Consider the following 16314-nt stretch of genomic DNA (forward strand, 5'->3'; position numbering starts at 1 on the left):
TGTCTTTGCAGCCAATGATTTTTCCTTTTGTTTGTGCTGGTTTTTCTTTTAACTCTATAATGTTCACGCAGAAGATGCATGATAAACAGTAGATTTGTGCAATACTGATATTAGTTGTCTAAATTCAGCACTTCTGACTCACTAAATTTCCTAATTGCTAATTTTCTGATCGATTCTTGTGTTTATGCTATAATCAGCCCTCCGTTTTCTCATGGCTTTATCCTGTTAATTTTCTGCAATAAGCAATCGTCTTCTGGTAATCTTACAGTTATCTGATATGGTTTTCTCATAATTATTACTGATAACATATTGCTAGTAATTGATAATCAGAAAAATAGATGTTGCAAGAATAATATTAGCTCATACAGTACCTCTTATTTCGAAAAGTATTTTGATGTTATGGCTTGAACCACCTTATACAGCGATAATGCTCATGTCAATTTGAGAACATATTGATGCTAGCTTCTTAATTTTTCTACTTCCAATCCAATAAATTTCTCATCTTCCCAGCTAGATCAGAAGTGAATATGAAACATGAGGGGCTTGGTTTGGACGGTTTTAACCTTCAAATAATGGGACATGAGGATCTCTAAACTATTCTTCCATAGATTCTCAATGTCAAAGTGAACTTCTTTTTGTTTTTTAAAGAGATAAGTGTCTAATATTAAAAATTTGTTTTAGTTGGACACTCCATTTTATAAGTATGAACGAAAAAGGAGCAAAATTCTCAAACACGAATCCTAAACCTGTCCACAAAGGCCCAGTTCGATCCGTTACTTGCCACGGTTAAGGTGGATTTAATTGCATGGCATTATATATTCCACAGCCTTTACTTGCCATGCTGAATATTGATGTGTATATAAGACAAGATGCAGGGAGTGAATCAGGTCAAGGTGAACCAGTTAAAAGAGAAGTCGAGAACACCAGAACAGAGGAAGAGGATTTTTTTTTATAACATCAAGTTAAGGTCAAGCTAGATGGATTTGCACACTAACCATTTCTATTTGGCATGATTTATTGTAATATGAATGTTGTGGTTTTGTGTGTCAGGCCTTGTTCTTTCAGATTTGTCTTATGACTGCCATCTCTCAAGTTTCTGTGCCTTGCTACAGATACTTGATATCAAAAATAGACAAATTTGAATGCTTTATCACATTAAGCAGATTATTGCTCTGTTTTTTTTTTCTTTTCATCACTAAAACATACTTGATTTTCTCGAAGTACCCAAACTTGATTGAGAAGGCAATGTTTTTATAAGAACTTTCGGGCCACCTCGCTGATTCTTTCCTTGTAGAATCCATACCACTTTATGTCTTGGAATGCTGCCATCTTTGCGTGCTTAACTTGAAGAGTCCTCTGCTTTCTTCTAGAATACTTAATTAAGTTAGTCCGAAAATATTATTCCTGGGTGCTAACCATGATTTCTAGGACTTCCCTCCGAGGTTTTTCTTTGTTTAATTGGTGCTTCCCTTAAGAAATAGGAAATAGGGCAAGTTCGAGGTCTCCCTTTTGGTCATTATGTACTAACTGTCACCAAATTTGACTCACTTCCAGTAGCATTCAAAGCTCCCCCTAGGTGGAAGCTTCCATCTACAAACCTACCCCAAGCTGGCAATACCTTGCTTTCGTCTGGATGCACATTAATGGACTACCCCACGTCTTGTGGGTCCTAAATTAATGCCTATTACAAGTCTACAACGACGAAAGGTCACGAGATCAACGGTTAGAAATATTCTGAGAAAGCAGCAAGTGGCTTCCAATTTGTGACCATTGTTGTTTGGTATAAATGCATAGAGGATAATGGGATAAGGAATAAACTCTTAACAGGCAAAAGAGTAAAGTAAATTAACAAGGGATCATGGCAGATGAAATTGAGGCTTCCCCCTTCCTCCATGGCATCCTTAGAGCTACAGTCTTTGAAGCTCATCATCTCCACCACTGCATCCCTGGCTACATTCTTGAGGTACTTCTCTATCACAAAAGCTCAACTATGAAGTTCAACTGTTTAATTGAAACATCATCTAGATGACGGCGTATATATGTGACTATGGTCATTATTAGACAGCAGAGAAGATAGAGGAATGCTTGCATCTCACCAAGCTAGCCCACAGCAAGCTCTACGCCGCCATAGAAATCGGCGCGGCGAAGGTGGCGAGAACCCGAGAGATCGAATTCCACCCGAACAATCCGGTGTGGAACGAATCATTCAGCATCTACTGCGCCCACCCTGCTCCTTCCATCACAGTCTCCGTCAAGAACCAGCTCCCAGTCGGCGCGAAGGTCTTATGCCACGCGAAAATTCCCGTGTCGTCTCTCCTCGCCGGTGAGCCTCTCGAAGGCTGGTTCGACCTCTACAACGACGAAGGCGATAAACTCAAGAAAGCCCAGATCCATGTCTTGCTCAAATTTTCCGATGTGAGATCCGATCCATATTACGATGCAGGGGTGCGGCTTCCGGAGTTCTCCGGCATCCGAAACGCTTACTTCCCTCAGAGGACGAAATGCAACGTGACGTTGTATCAAAACTCGCATCTTTCCAACTCTTTTCGACCAGCTATCAGTCTTTCCAATGGCAAAGACTACCATCCTCCAAGATTGTGGGAGGAACTCTACGTCGCCATTAATGGAGCTAAGCACTTTATCTATATCGCGGGGTGGTCGGTTAACGCCATGATCACCCTCGTTCGAGATCCAGAGCGCATGATACCTGGAGCAGAGGGTGTTACATTTGGGGAATTACTAAAGAAAAAGGCTGAAGAAGGAGTTGCAATCCTTGTCATGGTGTGGCAGGATAGGACTTCGATTTCCTTCTTAGGAAACGCAGGTCTGATGAAGACCCATGACGAGGACACTCATAAATTCTTCGAAGGGAGCAAGGTCAAGTGCTTCCTTTGCCCTCGCCATGCCGACCCCTCCCTCACCGCCGTTCAGCACGTCGAGGTCGGAACGGAGTTCACGCACCACCAGAAGACGGTGACGCTCGACGCGCCCACGAGAATCGACGGCGCTCGACATGTGGTAAGCTTCGTCGGAGGGATCGATCTTTGCGGGGGGCGCTACGACGACGAGAACCACACACTGTTTAGAAACCTTGACACCACTTACCTCCATGACTTCCAGCAGAACAATTTCCCGCACGCCGACCTCCGTCACGGCGGACCGAGGGAGCCGTGGCACGACGTGCACTCGAAGCTCGAAGGCCCTGCTGCGTGGGATGTGCTTACAAACTTTGAGCAGAGGTGGAGGAAGCAGGCGCCAAAGGAGTTATCTCATAGCTTAGTAAATGTTCAAGAAGACATCTTTCCACATCCTTCCTACTTTGATGCCATAGATTCATGGAACGTGCAAGTTTTCCGATCGATCGACGACGCGTCGGTGGTCGGTTTCCCCTCCGACCCATCAGAGGCTGCGAGCATGGGGCTAGTGAGCGGAAAAGACGTGACGATCGATCAGAGCATCCACTCGGCCTACGTCGAAGCCATCAGAAGGGCGCAGAGGTTCATATACATCGAGAATCAGTACTTCTTCGGAAGCTGCGCTTCTTGGAGGCAGGGTCAAGATTCCGGCTGCCTGAACCTGGTACCCATCGAGATCGCCTTAAAGATCGCGAGCAAGATTCGCAAGGGGGAACGGTTTGCGGCATACGTCGTGACACCGATGTGGCCGGAGGGCGAGCCGGAGGGGGAGACCGTGCAGGCGATCCTGCACTGGAATAGACTGACCATGGACATGATGTATGGGATTGTGGCCAAGGCTATAGAGGAGGCTGGATTGGGCGGTAAGGCGCACCCCTGTGACTATTTGAACTTCTTCTGTTTGGGTAACAGGGAGGTTCAACTCCCCGATGAATATATACCACCGGAGCAGCCGAAGCCCGAGACCGACTATTGGAGGACGCAGGTCAACCGGCGCTTCCTCATCTACGTGCATGCGAAACTTATGATAGGTGAAAATTCTAACAACTTAGAAAGCTTAAGCTGTTAGATTCTCTAACGGTGATTGATGCTAGCCTCCTTATTTTCTTATATTAGTGGACGACGAGTACGTCATCGTGGGCTCGGCGAACCTGAACCAGAGATCGCTCGCCGGCGACAGAGACACTGAGATCACGCAGGGGTCGTACCAGCCGGCACATCTGAACGGGTCTCATGGGCATGCCCGGGGAGTCATCCACGGTTACCGGATGTCTCTGTGGTACGAGCACTTCATGAGCCATTGCGAGGATCTCTCCCGCGTCGTTCTTGAGCCCGAGAGCTTGGGGTGCGTAAGAGCAGTGAGGAAGGTTGCAGAGGATTTGTGGGAGAAGTTTGTAGGAAACGACGTGGTCGATCTACCAGGGCATCTGCTTCCCTTTCCAATCCGTGTTTCCGCGTCTGGGGAGCTATCAGAATTGCCGGATGATGGATTGTTTCCAGATACTAAAGCGTCTATACAGGGGAAGAAATCTGAAGTCCTTCCTCCTGTTCTCACCACTTGAAAAGGTTTGTTTTTTTTGCTAATAATGTATTGCTCGAGTGGAGCAAAATAACGGAAAATGTAGTCTTTCGTGTTGTAATGAATTCGTATCAAAATTTGGAGTTAGCCAAAGAGAACAGGGGCAGAAAGACAAGTCATGCATGATTTCCTTAGTAGATGAATAAAATTTGAACTAAATCTGCTCAAATAGAAAGTTTAGACAGATAAAGGAATACAATTATCTAAAGACAGGAATACGGCACTAGTGGTGGCATTGACATGGATTATTATTGCACAGCGCTAGTGGGGTGTGGCCGGATGCTTAGGCTTGTTAAAGAAGGTGAAGTAGGCGACGGTGGCGACGACGAGGAGACCTCCCATAGCCGTTAATGCCGGAGCAAGAGGCACTCCTCTCCGTTGGTGCAGCACTGCACCTAGCGGTGGCCTCGGTGGCTGTCTCCTTCCATCCTTTTCCCCCATCTCTCTATTTCGTCTCTTTCTCTTCTCCCCTCTGTGCATATAGTAGACATGGATGAACTTTGCATTTTACGTGGCGACACAAGAAGTGGGACACCAAGGCACTCTTGAGCTAGCTTTGAGCCACCTGGCAACAACAAACACCTATCTCTTCAACCCATAAAGTTGGGCCTTGTTGGGCCTGAATGGAATGGGTGGGCCTGCTATGAGATTAGATGATCACCAAGGGCATTTCCTCCACTTGTTAATCTCTTCAGCTTGCTACCAACCTCAATATGTGTTCCATAATTCTCGTCTTTTCCCAGAGCACTTCAACAATGAAACCCTGCCTTTGGGAATCTTGTTCTCTGGGAAATAGCAAAAAGGAAGAGAAGCACCACATCAAGGAGGTCATGATATTGCCAGAAGTTGATGTCATAATGAGGAAGGGAAGAGAAATGTGGTCCTCGAAAAGATCATGATAACAAACAACCATCACAAGGAAAAGCAAAGGGCTAGCTTCTTGTTTGATGTGAACTTCAATGTTCCTTGGCAGATGGGGAATGCATGATTGCTCATGATTCTAGCAATCCAGTACCTGGTTGAAACTTTGACCCCCCTCCTCAGTCTTTGTGTTAAGATCATAAGTACTTGCCACATTGTGAATGCATGCCACCTGCCATGCTGTATTCGATGCCATCAGTCATCACTGCCTTCTGCCTACTGCCTTCTGAATACAGTGCAGTGGATCATACTCTTTCTTTTGTCAAATAATGGATCATACTTTGTTCTAGGCAAAATCTTGCACTCTGTTTTACTGAGCCTTTAATTATTTATGGATAGAACTCTCAATATTTAGACCTTATTATATCTCTCAGGGAGCCCTAACCTTGTACTTCAATAACCTCTTTGAATTTTAAATCACAATCCTGCGATTATAATTCCCCTCTTCAACTAGTAAATCTAGAAACTTGTAATTGAAATTTTAACCTTTGAATATTTAAAGGTAATGAATGGATAAGATCAAACCTCATGTTCTATTTAAAATTGAGCTATAAATTGCCACTGAAGAAGAACATGGAATATTAGTTGAGAGACTATTATTTACATAATCAATTAACCCCAAAACGTTAACGTATTAGGCACAAATATACCAATACTATATGTTATACCTTAAAACAACCTCCACTAACAAACACTATATTAGATAAACAGTTTCCTTAAAACTTAAACCGTTGTATAAGAGACCAGCAATAGATATAAATTAGAATTCAATCATTTTCCTTACCAGAAGAGGCTAGCTAAATCACGAAGGAACCACAGTCCCACTAGTAATATCCAAGAAATTGGATATCACTAGTACCATGGACATGGTTGATGTAGTCAATGGCAAGTAGCAAGCATTATCCCTTCCAATTTGGGTAAGAAAGAAGAACAGATGGGTCATCTTTGGAGTCCACCATGCTTTCACTTTAACGTGCAACAAAGCCATTAGATCATTCACCCCCAAAAGGCGTGGAGAATGAGTAAAGAAAAAAAAGATGAGATCTTTAATCGATGCAACAGCTCATTGAATGTTTTTAAATTAAGCTCAGGGTTATACGTTTGATCCTTAATCCAAGCTCTCGTGCTCTCTCTCTCTCTCTCTCTCTCTCTCTCTCTCTCTCTCCCTTTACTAGTTAGAATGATCCATGTTGCCCTTTTCCTTTCTCTCAACCTTTTCCCAATCATTCCCCCCTTAAAAATAAATAACTACAGAGAGTGTATAACTTTTTACCTTTCCCTTTGCAATCTGATCCTTCCTCTTGCGATACTCTTTATTTATCTTTCTACCTTACCTTTGGTAGTAATATATCAATTATGGGAGAGAGAGGGGTATCGTGGAGCAAAAGGATCTTTGCAGAAAGATAAAAGGTAAACAAATAAGATGAAGATACTGATAATTACACTAAAAATTTTCTGAACTATTCCTTATTTCATCCGGCCATCTCATTATTATAAAAAATCTCTCACAATTTTTTTCTTCAAAATAAGGGCAAAATAATATTTAGAAAGCTTAAAATTAATCACGTGACATTTACAAATTATATTTAATAAAAATCCAACGAATAAATAACAAAATAAATATTTTAGATGTTTTCTAAATTTTATAAGGATCAACATATATACTCTTACCGTTGGGACTAACGTCCGTTTGTCTTCTAAACTTAACTATAACTTCGTTAACAATGATCTTGAATTGAATTTAAAAAAAAAACTTGTGATTTCAAATCGATAACACTCTATAGGATGAAAGGACAAATGCATCGTTAATTTCGGACAGTCGTAATCCAGTCAAAAGATGGAAAAAGATTCACCCGATGGGAAAATAAAAAATAAAAAAAAGTTTCAAAGACAAAAATAATTCTCTTCAGAACTAAACGAAGACGCACATTGTAACACAACCTATAGCTAGATAGATTCCAATGAGAGATCGACGGGCAAAGATGCGAACACTAATCCTCCCACAGAGTTAGCAGTTGTTGCAAGTACAGACAAAAGACAGAGGTTGTCGTCCACAGCTCGGGTAACCTCAAAAGATGCATTCGGTTGCAGGAAAAGGAAGGCTTTGATTTGCGGACCACTCACTCCTCCCCCGAGAAGTCTTCTCTCGGCCATTGGCTACGAGCAGTGATAAAAAAGAAAAGAAAACCCAAAAGGCTGACTTGAGACTGTACGCCAATGTCTTTGTGTTCCCTTTTAGCGTGATTGCTATTTGCTAAGACCCATGCGGATCCTGGCGCCAAATGCCATCCGCCCTTCGAAAGAACGGCCCGGCCCCATTTCGTGTCGATCATTGGAATGGCAATGGCATTTGCCCAGATGACAAAGCCACGCTACCAGTCGGGATGCAAACAGACGAAGCCTGGGTTTGGAATCCAGCGTCGTGGTCATGACTGGATCGGTTGTTTGATACCAAGGAAAACAAAAGAAAAAAAAAGAAAAAAGAAGAAGCTATCTTAGAAGTTGGTTGTTAGCATTCTGTGCAGATTGTTCCTACTCACATCGAATATGTTTGTCATGAATTATTTCCATGACGGATTAATGCTCCCTGATTTGGATCAATGTTCTTAGGTTGATGGCCATTCTTAAATTTAAGTAGAGAATCTAGTGGAGCTAGCCTATCCCCGAGAATAATGTAGCCTTTTTAAATTTTATTAAACCAATTAGTAAACCCTAGTTTGCTATCGATCAATTTATTCCTAGATTTGTCGGCTAATGCTAGTTTTAGTATAAATGTCATATCCTTTACGTAATGCAACCTTTTCTTTCATAAGCCAATCATACTCCTTTTCGTCCCGACACAAATTAGATTTAGGAGATATTTATTCTTTTAACGCGAGATTAGTTAGTCTAATAGTGTGCAAATTAAGATGCTGTACTTGGCCACTGTGTCCAATGGGCAATTAATCCATGCGCTACTCTTTAGCAGTTTCGGATTGCTAGTAGTAGGTACGTTTTGTTTAATAGATCACATGGCAAGCAATTCTTCTGCTACAACCACATGATATGCAATCCCAACAGGAAGGCTTGTTTCCCTTTCTATAAATCCACCATCTATTAAAGTAGATTAACAATCAACTTTTCAAGCCTGTGCTGTTTTCAATTTTGAGAGATGCATATCAATATTGTTACTATATTATTAGATTGGACAAGTGGATAACTCTCCCATAAAAATATATCATAATAGACTAATTATCACATATTCAATACAATTCTTCATTGTGAATCACTAACGATACTCTTTTCGCTAGCCCTAACGGTACTTCTCTCTCTCCCACTCCTTTAGTGGGTTCCTTTTCTCTTCTCTCTCCTCCGCCGTCTATCATTTCTTCTCTTCTTTCCTCTCTCTCTACGGTCGCTCTTTCTCCCTCGTCATTGTCCACCTCACATCTTCGCTATTGTTTGCATTGTTGTTGTCCATCTCGCTTCTCTCCCCTCCTCAGCTTCTGAGCTTTCATCGCCTGTGTCGAGCGCCAATGCTTGTGGTTTTCACTTCGACCCACCCCTTGTCTACATCGACGGTCATATATTTGCCTACCCTGCTCTCGAGTTGCCACCATCTTTGTGGGCTGTTGCAGATCTCACATGCCATGGTCTCGACCCATTTACACAACCCGTCGTCGCTCTCGCTCTGTCGTCGACATCTTAGCTTTTTGATAATTTTTATTTTTGCTTTGAAAATAAAGATGATTCGTTTCAGGGATGTAATAGGCAAATCTCTCTCCCATCCTTCTCGCTATTTCCATTTCTTTCTATGCTATTTCATTCCTCGCTTTGTTCTTGATTTCATAGGTAGCTCAAATGGAGCTACAATCGCTAGACTCCGTCAATGCTGTGCATATATTTTACTTGAGCTTGCTCATTTGTTGAGTTCTCAAATCTTCAAGACTCAAGCGGTTATTCTTGTATTATTGTCGTGTTTAGCCAAGTTGAAGACTTGCTTCTCAAGCATTACTCTATCTCCTCTTTTTATTCATGTTTGAGTGCTTGTTCTTGATCTTTGATACTTTGCTACTATTATTGTTTGGTTTGTAATACAATCAAGTGATGAGCTTATTCTTATGATTCTTAATATATTTTTTCTCTCTTCTCGTGTATTAAGTTGTAATTGTTATATTAAAACTAATGATACGATCCATTTACAAACTTTTCTTAACAAATATTTCATTGTAAAAAAAAAAAAAAGAGAGTACACTTTATTAATTTTTTAATCTCTAGCATATTTCTCAAACATGAGTTTATAGCCAATTTGGCAACAATAATCCAATCTTTGACTAGATTCTCTCGCATAATAAATAAGTAGACCAACTCTTTTGTGTAGTTTAGTTTTTTTTAACACCACTAGTTATTTGGAAGGATAGGATGATTCTCAAATCAAGAGAAATGATTGGAAATCTAGATAAAAGGCTCAAATAAATGGTGGTCCACAACCAAATCTCCCACCCCCACACAATTAATTAAAAGCTTGATTCCTTCATTAGCCATTAACAAAGCAAGGGGAACACATGGGCGGAGGATGCCCATCACAAGGGGCGTCGGTGGGCAAAGTCGTCATTTGGTAACGTGTGGCGTGCTTTGACGGCATAATAATCAAAGCTTCGATGAAGCGTAGAAGAAGATGCAAGTCCACCAGACTCTCTTTTTTTTCCCCGCATAATTTGAGGGCGGCTACCAAAATCACAAACAAAAAGAAAAGTTCATATATTTTTCATTTTTACGAAACCACCCCTTTGTAAACTAAGTTGCACTGCAACCTTATTATATAGGTTGGCTAATAATAGCTTTTTTATTATTTATTTTTTGGAAACGATTGATGAAAGAAAAATGTTAAACTGTTTGTTCCTCGTATAGTTATGAGATATTTAGCTAAGTTTATCTTAAGAGAAGCCTCAGTCTACAAAAATGGAGGAGTGTAGGGGCTTACAATTAAAATTTCTGAGGAATATGCCAACAGTTGACAAAAGAAACCCCCCTTGCAAGTTGCTTATTATTATTATTATTATTATTTTCATTTTCCTGCATTATAATTTGATATTAGAGCGGGCAGGAAGTCATCCTGGTCCCCCCACCCCACCCCCACTTCCACCACCAGCCACAGCCTTTTTAGAGAGAGAAAGTGTAGTCCGAGAGGGAGAGAGGGAGAGAGCACTTGGGAGTGTGTGGACTGCGCCGCACACCACCGAAAGCGACCGCTGCTGCGTTGCAAAATCTAATTTCTTATCGGATGCTCCCAAACGCAAAGGAGAAGGACACCTCCAACTACACCCACCACCAACATATACACGCACAAGCACTCACTTTTGGGAATCGGGAGGTGGAGAAGAAAGAGAGAAGTGAGAGGGAGAGAAGCAAAGAAAGCGAAAGAATAGAGAAAGTACAGTTATTATTAGAGGATAGAAAGTGAGAAGGAAAGGTGCAAATTTTAATACAGTAGACTGGAGAAGGCGGCGAGGAGTTAATTATCACCATCATAGCACGACACGGGATACTTCACTCCTCTTCCCAATACCACCACCTTTCATCATATAACGCAAGTAAAGACTGAAGCCTTGTTGTGCGTTTACTTCTCTCATCTTCCCTGTTTCGCTCTTGATTTGGGAGGGGAGATGCACTGAGTTGGGAGAGATGAAGTTTATGAAGCTGGGATCGAAGCCGGACGCGTTTGAGTCGAACGGGAGCGACGTCAGGTGAGGCCCTTTACCTCGTTTGTTGATCTGGGTTCTTTCTATCTGTGCTTGTTCTGATTTGGGTCCTTGTAAAAATCTCTCTTGATTGCAGTTTTCGTGGTTTCATTCCCAAGTTTTATTTATTTCTTGTGGTTATTTTGGGGCGATGGTAGATCTCTTATATTTTCCCCACACTTTTTCTTTTTTGGCGATTTGTTTTTGCTCTTCTTCTTAAAAAAGAGGAGTTAGAATGTTAAAGCTAGAATGCAGATAAATGGCGGCTGGTCAATGGCTTCTTGTTGAGAGTATATGTAAGCATGCAGATACGTTCTAAAAGTTAAACCTTTCTTATTGAGAAGGTAATCTGGAAGGGGGATTTTGATAGGCTAATTTTGGAAGACTAGGAGCTCTTTGGAATAGCAGATCTGCTCAAATAGTTGTATGTTCGTTGTTCTTGGGTATCTACAACATTGCTTAAGGCCTCTGTCTTCTAGGATAGTCCTGCATTTTGTGACCATGATATGCTCTTGTTCTCTCTTCTTTATTCATGGTGAGGGATCAGAAAATAGTGTTTTTGATGTGAGTGCAGTTTTGCAAATGCTCATTAAGAAAGATGCTTCTTTGGCACATCATCTATTTCTCCTTTCTTATGTGATCACCAGAACTCTACCATGGCCATCATTCCCCTTTTGGTTGTTCTTTGCAATGATCTTTAACGGTAACTGTACAATATGTTGTGTATTCTGTAACAGCCGATGAATCTCTGCCTCCATATATGTTTGTTATATAGTTGAAGGTGAGTTGTTCCGATAGAATAATGCCACATATGGGTAGCCTATGTGAGCATTATATTGTTATGATTTAGTTGAGCAACTTGCAGGATCTAGATATGACCTTATTCTGTAATGTCATATAATCTTTTTCTTGTGAGAACCTCCTCTTGAACTGCTAATCAAACCATTGAGATTCTCGACATTCTGGTTTTAAGGACACTATAATAATGTAGTAGATTTTGATGTATGGGAATCGCCCTATCTTAGGCTAGATTCCTTATTTTGTAAGTCGTAGAAATGAGGTGCAACAGTAATGGAATAACACAATAGTGAATGTTATTGCCTTATTGGATATAACCATTTCATGTTGTTTTTACATATCAAGTGTAACTGCATGTGTTTGTCCAGGGATAATTGATTTTTCTGTGGGACAATATTGGATAGCTTAATAATTCTTTAATTTCTCTGGTGTGTACTATGCTATCTGTTGGATGATAGCAAGTAATTAATTAGTCGAAGTATTGTTACTTATACATAGTGTCTGGTGTACGTACTCCATTAATCTCTATTGGTTAATCCTTCTGTTTATATATGTGGTGAAATTTATAACTGTTGATTAAGCTTTTTTAGAAGGCTCACAAGTTTGTGATCAATTAATGCAGGTACGTGATATCTGACCTACCGACGGACGTTATTATACATGTTGACGAAATCAAGTTCTATTTACACAAGGTCATTTTTCTATCTTTGAAGTAGGACTCTAATAGTCTTACTAGCATCTAAAGGAATTGTGCTTATGGGGCTAATCTTACTATCTTCTAGTAAACTATGTAATTATTAACGATGGCCATGCAGCCATTGGATCAACATGCTCCGGCGTGTCACTGGCACACAGTTAACATATTTTTAATAAAAATTTGAGATATTTAGAGATTTTTGAGTCTTCGACATGTTTATCTTTAGTTTTGATTTAAATATATATATTAAAACCTACATTATAATATTTTATCTTTAAATTATTTTTATAAATAATATGTTTTTATTAAAGATAAAGTAACAATTAAATATAAATATTATTCAACATATAATATGATTGAATACATTCATTAAAACTAATATTAAAAAATTGAACACTCCATACTATGATTGAGTACTCTATAATATAATTGAACACATAACAACATTCAATTTATAATATTAATCGATTATAATTTAATAATTAAAATTAATATCTAGTTGAACGTAAAATGATAAAGAGAATCAAAGACTTAATTTGATAATGATTGATAAAAATAAGAAAAGTTAAAACAAAAGGCTTCAATCGGCACGAAGACCGGCACATAGTCGTGCCAGAACGGCACGTCACGGCATAGCTCGACACGAGTGGCACACCCCGTGCCAGGTGCCTTGCCCATCCTTGGTAATTATATCATATTGGAAGTGTTAATTATTTGGCGCTTGGGTAGGTTTTCTAGGAGCAGGAACATTTGGAAAATAACTGTCATATTAAATTCTTTTTGTTACTTGGCTCTCATGTTATCATCTCAATGCCTACAATTTCAAGTACTAGGATTTTGTTATACATTGGTTTACCCTTTCATGTTTATAAGCCTATATGTCTGGGTTGTGATCCCTCATTAACTATGTCGCCTATTTCTTTTCATTTTTATTTTCCATCTGAATCTTATATCATAAGCCTGAACTATGCTATGTTTTCCATCTTAATTTTGAACTTTACTGAAGTTTTGAGTTCCTAATTGCTGAATGCAGTTTCCACTTTTATCCAAAAGTCATCGGCTACAAAGTTTGATTCTCAAGGCTAGTGAGGACAGCACTGATGAAGTCTTCATGCATGATTTTCCTGGGGGACCAAAAACTTTTGAAATATGTGCAAAATTTTGTTATGGCATGATTGTCACTCTTAATGCTTACAATGTTGTTGCTGCCAGATGTGCAGCAGAATACCTAGAAATGACTGAAGATTTCGAGAAAGGCAATTTGATATTTAAAATTGAAGTTTTCTTAAATTCCAGTCTTTTCCGCTGCTGGAAAGATTCCATCATTGTTCTGCAGACCACAAAAGCTTTGCTACCTTTGTCTGAGGAACTTAAGGTGGTAGGAAGATGCATAGATTCCATTGCTTCCAAAACATCTGTGGACCCTGTTAATGTTCGCTGGTCATATACCTATAGCAAGAAGTTGGCGGCCTCCAGCGAAATAGTTGAATCCCAGCAGAGGACACAGACAGCTCCTAAGGATTGGTGGGTTGAAGATTTATGTGAGTTGGATGTTGATCTTTACAAGCGAGTGATGGTTGCTGTTAAATCTAAGGGGAGGATGTCAGGCGATGTGATAGGGGAGGCCCTTAAGGTGTATGCAGTTAGGTGGTTACCAGATTCTTATGATGCTCTGGTTGCTGATGACTACACGAAGAGGAACAAGACTTTGGTTGAAACCATCATCTGGCTATTACCATCAAATAAGGCTTCAGGTTGTTCATGTAGATTTCTCTTGAAATTATTAAAAGTCGTTATCTTGGTTGGAGCAGGGGAAACATTGAAGGAAGAACTAATGAATAGGATTAGTGTGCAGTTGCACAAAGCTTCAATGAAAGATCTGCTAATTCCAGCAAGGTCACCCGGTGATACTGTCTATGATATTCATCTGGTGCAAAGCCTTGTCAGTAGATATTTGATGAGAACCGGGATCACTCATCACACTGAATTTTTCGACAAGGATGAAAATGATATGATTGAATTTAACTTTCAGCATGACTCTTTGTTGGCTTTAGGAAAACTTGTTGACAGTTATCTATCTGAAATAGCCTCCGATCCAAATCTTCCAATATCTAGTTTCGTCAAACTGTCGACATCAGTGCCTGAAGCAGCTAGACCAATTCATGATGGTTTGTACACGGCTATTGACATCTATCTGAAGGTATGTTCGGAAAACTGAATCTTTTGTTGCAATCATTTTTATATATGGAGGCGTCTTTTCTTAGTAAGCCATTACTTAATGGGGCCATGTCCAACCATACTTGTATAGTTAATGGTTCCTCGTAAAATATGCTTTGCTGGAATCACTATGTGAGATGTGGTTTAAGTAATATAGTGGTCTTTGCCTAATAAATCACCTTGATAACAATTTTGTTGTGTATATGTTTCCATAGTTCTGCAACTACTCTGGAGATTGGAAGCAACCCATTAACCTGTATGTGGATGTAAATGAAAACCATCGTGATGTTCTTATTACTAGGATAACTATTCGAGAAAAAGATTAAAAGCATCATACGCTCAGTTTCATAGTTCCTTTCTTGATTAATTCATGTCATTATGATTTACTTCTGGTATCTTTTGTGTTAAGTTTTACGGCAAATCTTGAAATGTCATCCTCTGGTGATAATCAGGAACATCCAGGTCTGGCAAAATCAGAAAAGAAGAAGATTTGTGGTCTAATGGATGTGAAGAAACTCTCTCCAGATGCATGCATTCATGCTGCACAAAATGAGCACTTGCCGCTGCGAACTGTGGTACAGGTTCTCTTTTTTGAGCAGGTGAGAGCAGCAGCTGGTGCCCAAACAGCTCCACCTATTGACACAGCCCATGGGAGTACAAGGTCCACAGCAGACCTGGGAGAAGATTGTGAAAGGCGAGTAGCGGATCATCCAACGTCGCCAAAGAATCAACTTGGGAGCTTAAAGATTAAAGAGGATGAGTGCGGGAACAAGAGTAAAAATAGTATCAATGAACGTGGTAATGGGCTACTTTTACCATCACGATCAAGGAGAATATTTGACAAATTGTGGATCGGAAAGGGGCAGACAGAGAAGAGCAAGAGTTCCGAAACATCCGGGAGTTCCCAAAGCCCACCCACGTCTCTGAAACCTGGAGAGGCAAAGTCTTGTGGTTCTTCTTTGAGGAATAGGAGATATTCTGTTTCATAGAAGATTTTTGCTGGGATGGAACGAACTTCTTGCCTTCAGATTGTACAGAAGAAGACAGGTGTTTCAGTTGAAGGATTGACCCATGAATTGGTGCTAATATCCGCTTCTCCTTTCTTTTTTACTTTTTTCCCTTTCTTCTCTATCTCACAAGGGATGGACAGGGGGGGTTTAAGCAGTTCAAAATATGCTGCTTTTGTACGATTATCCTCTTTGTAACTTGGTCTGAAATTATCCTAGAGAATCGCTGTTAGTTCAAAAGTGATTGTAAACCAAGACAAAAGAGGAGTCCGTCGCATCAAAGACCTTGGCAATTTCGTGGAACAATTGCCTAGACAGACTATTGAGACATGATTTTATAACAGACAAAATGAGAACAAATCATAATCTTCAGTCTATTATTACTTTTATAACTTAACCGGCAAACAATTTGCATTTCTAGACCACGATTTCCAATCATTTTGTAGCTTTTGGAGAGAGA

The 16314-nt window shown here is 40.2% G+C and overlaps 2 protein-coding genes across 2 annotated transcripts; both read left to right on the forward strand.

The window, feature by feature from the left end:
- The first annotated feature begins 1712 nt into the window (after positions 1-1712).
- On the forward strand, positions 1713-4587 carry LOC140784244 (phospholipase D alpha 1-like). The gene is made up of 3 exons (XM_073131524.1): positions 1713-1963; positions 2062-3946; positions 4032-4587. Exons 1-3 carry the CDS (start codon positions 1859-1861, stop codon positions 4475-4477), a joined length of 2436 nt encoding a protein of 811 aa, XP_072987625.1. The 5' UTR covers positions 1713-1858; the 3' UTR covers positions 4478-4587.
- Positions 4588-10587: 6000 nt separating this feature from the next.
- On the forward strand, positions 10588-16094 carry LOC140780676 (phototropic-responsive NPH3 family protein NPY1-like). The gene is made up of 4 exons (XM_073126375.1): positions 10588-11141; positions 12556-12625; positions 13664-14830; positions 15300-16094. Exons 1-4 carry the CDS (start codon positions 11080-11082, stop codon positions 15834-15836), a joined length of 1836 nt encoding a protein of 611 aa, XP_072982476.1. The 5' UTR covers positions 10588-11079; the 3' UTR covers positions 15837-16094.
- The last annotated feature ends 220 nt before the right edge of the window (positions 16095-16314 follow it).

Source organism: Typha latifolia, chromosome 1 (assembly GCF_019914945.1).
Source record: "Typha latifolia isolate L0001 chromosome 1, TyphaL0001v2, whole genome shotgun sequence".
Lineage (NCBI taxonomy): Eukaryota > Viridiplantae > Streptophyta > Magnoliopsida > Poales > Typhaceae > Typha > Typha latifolia.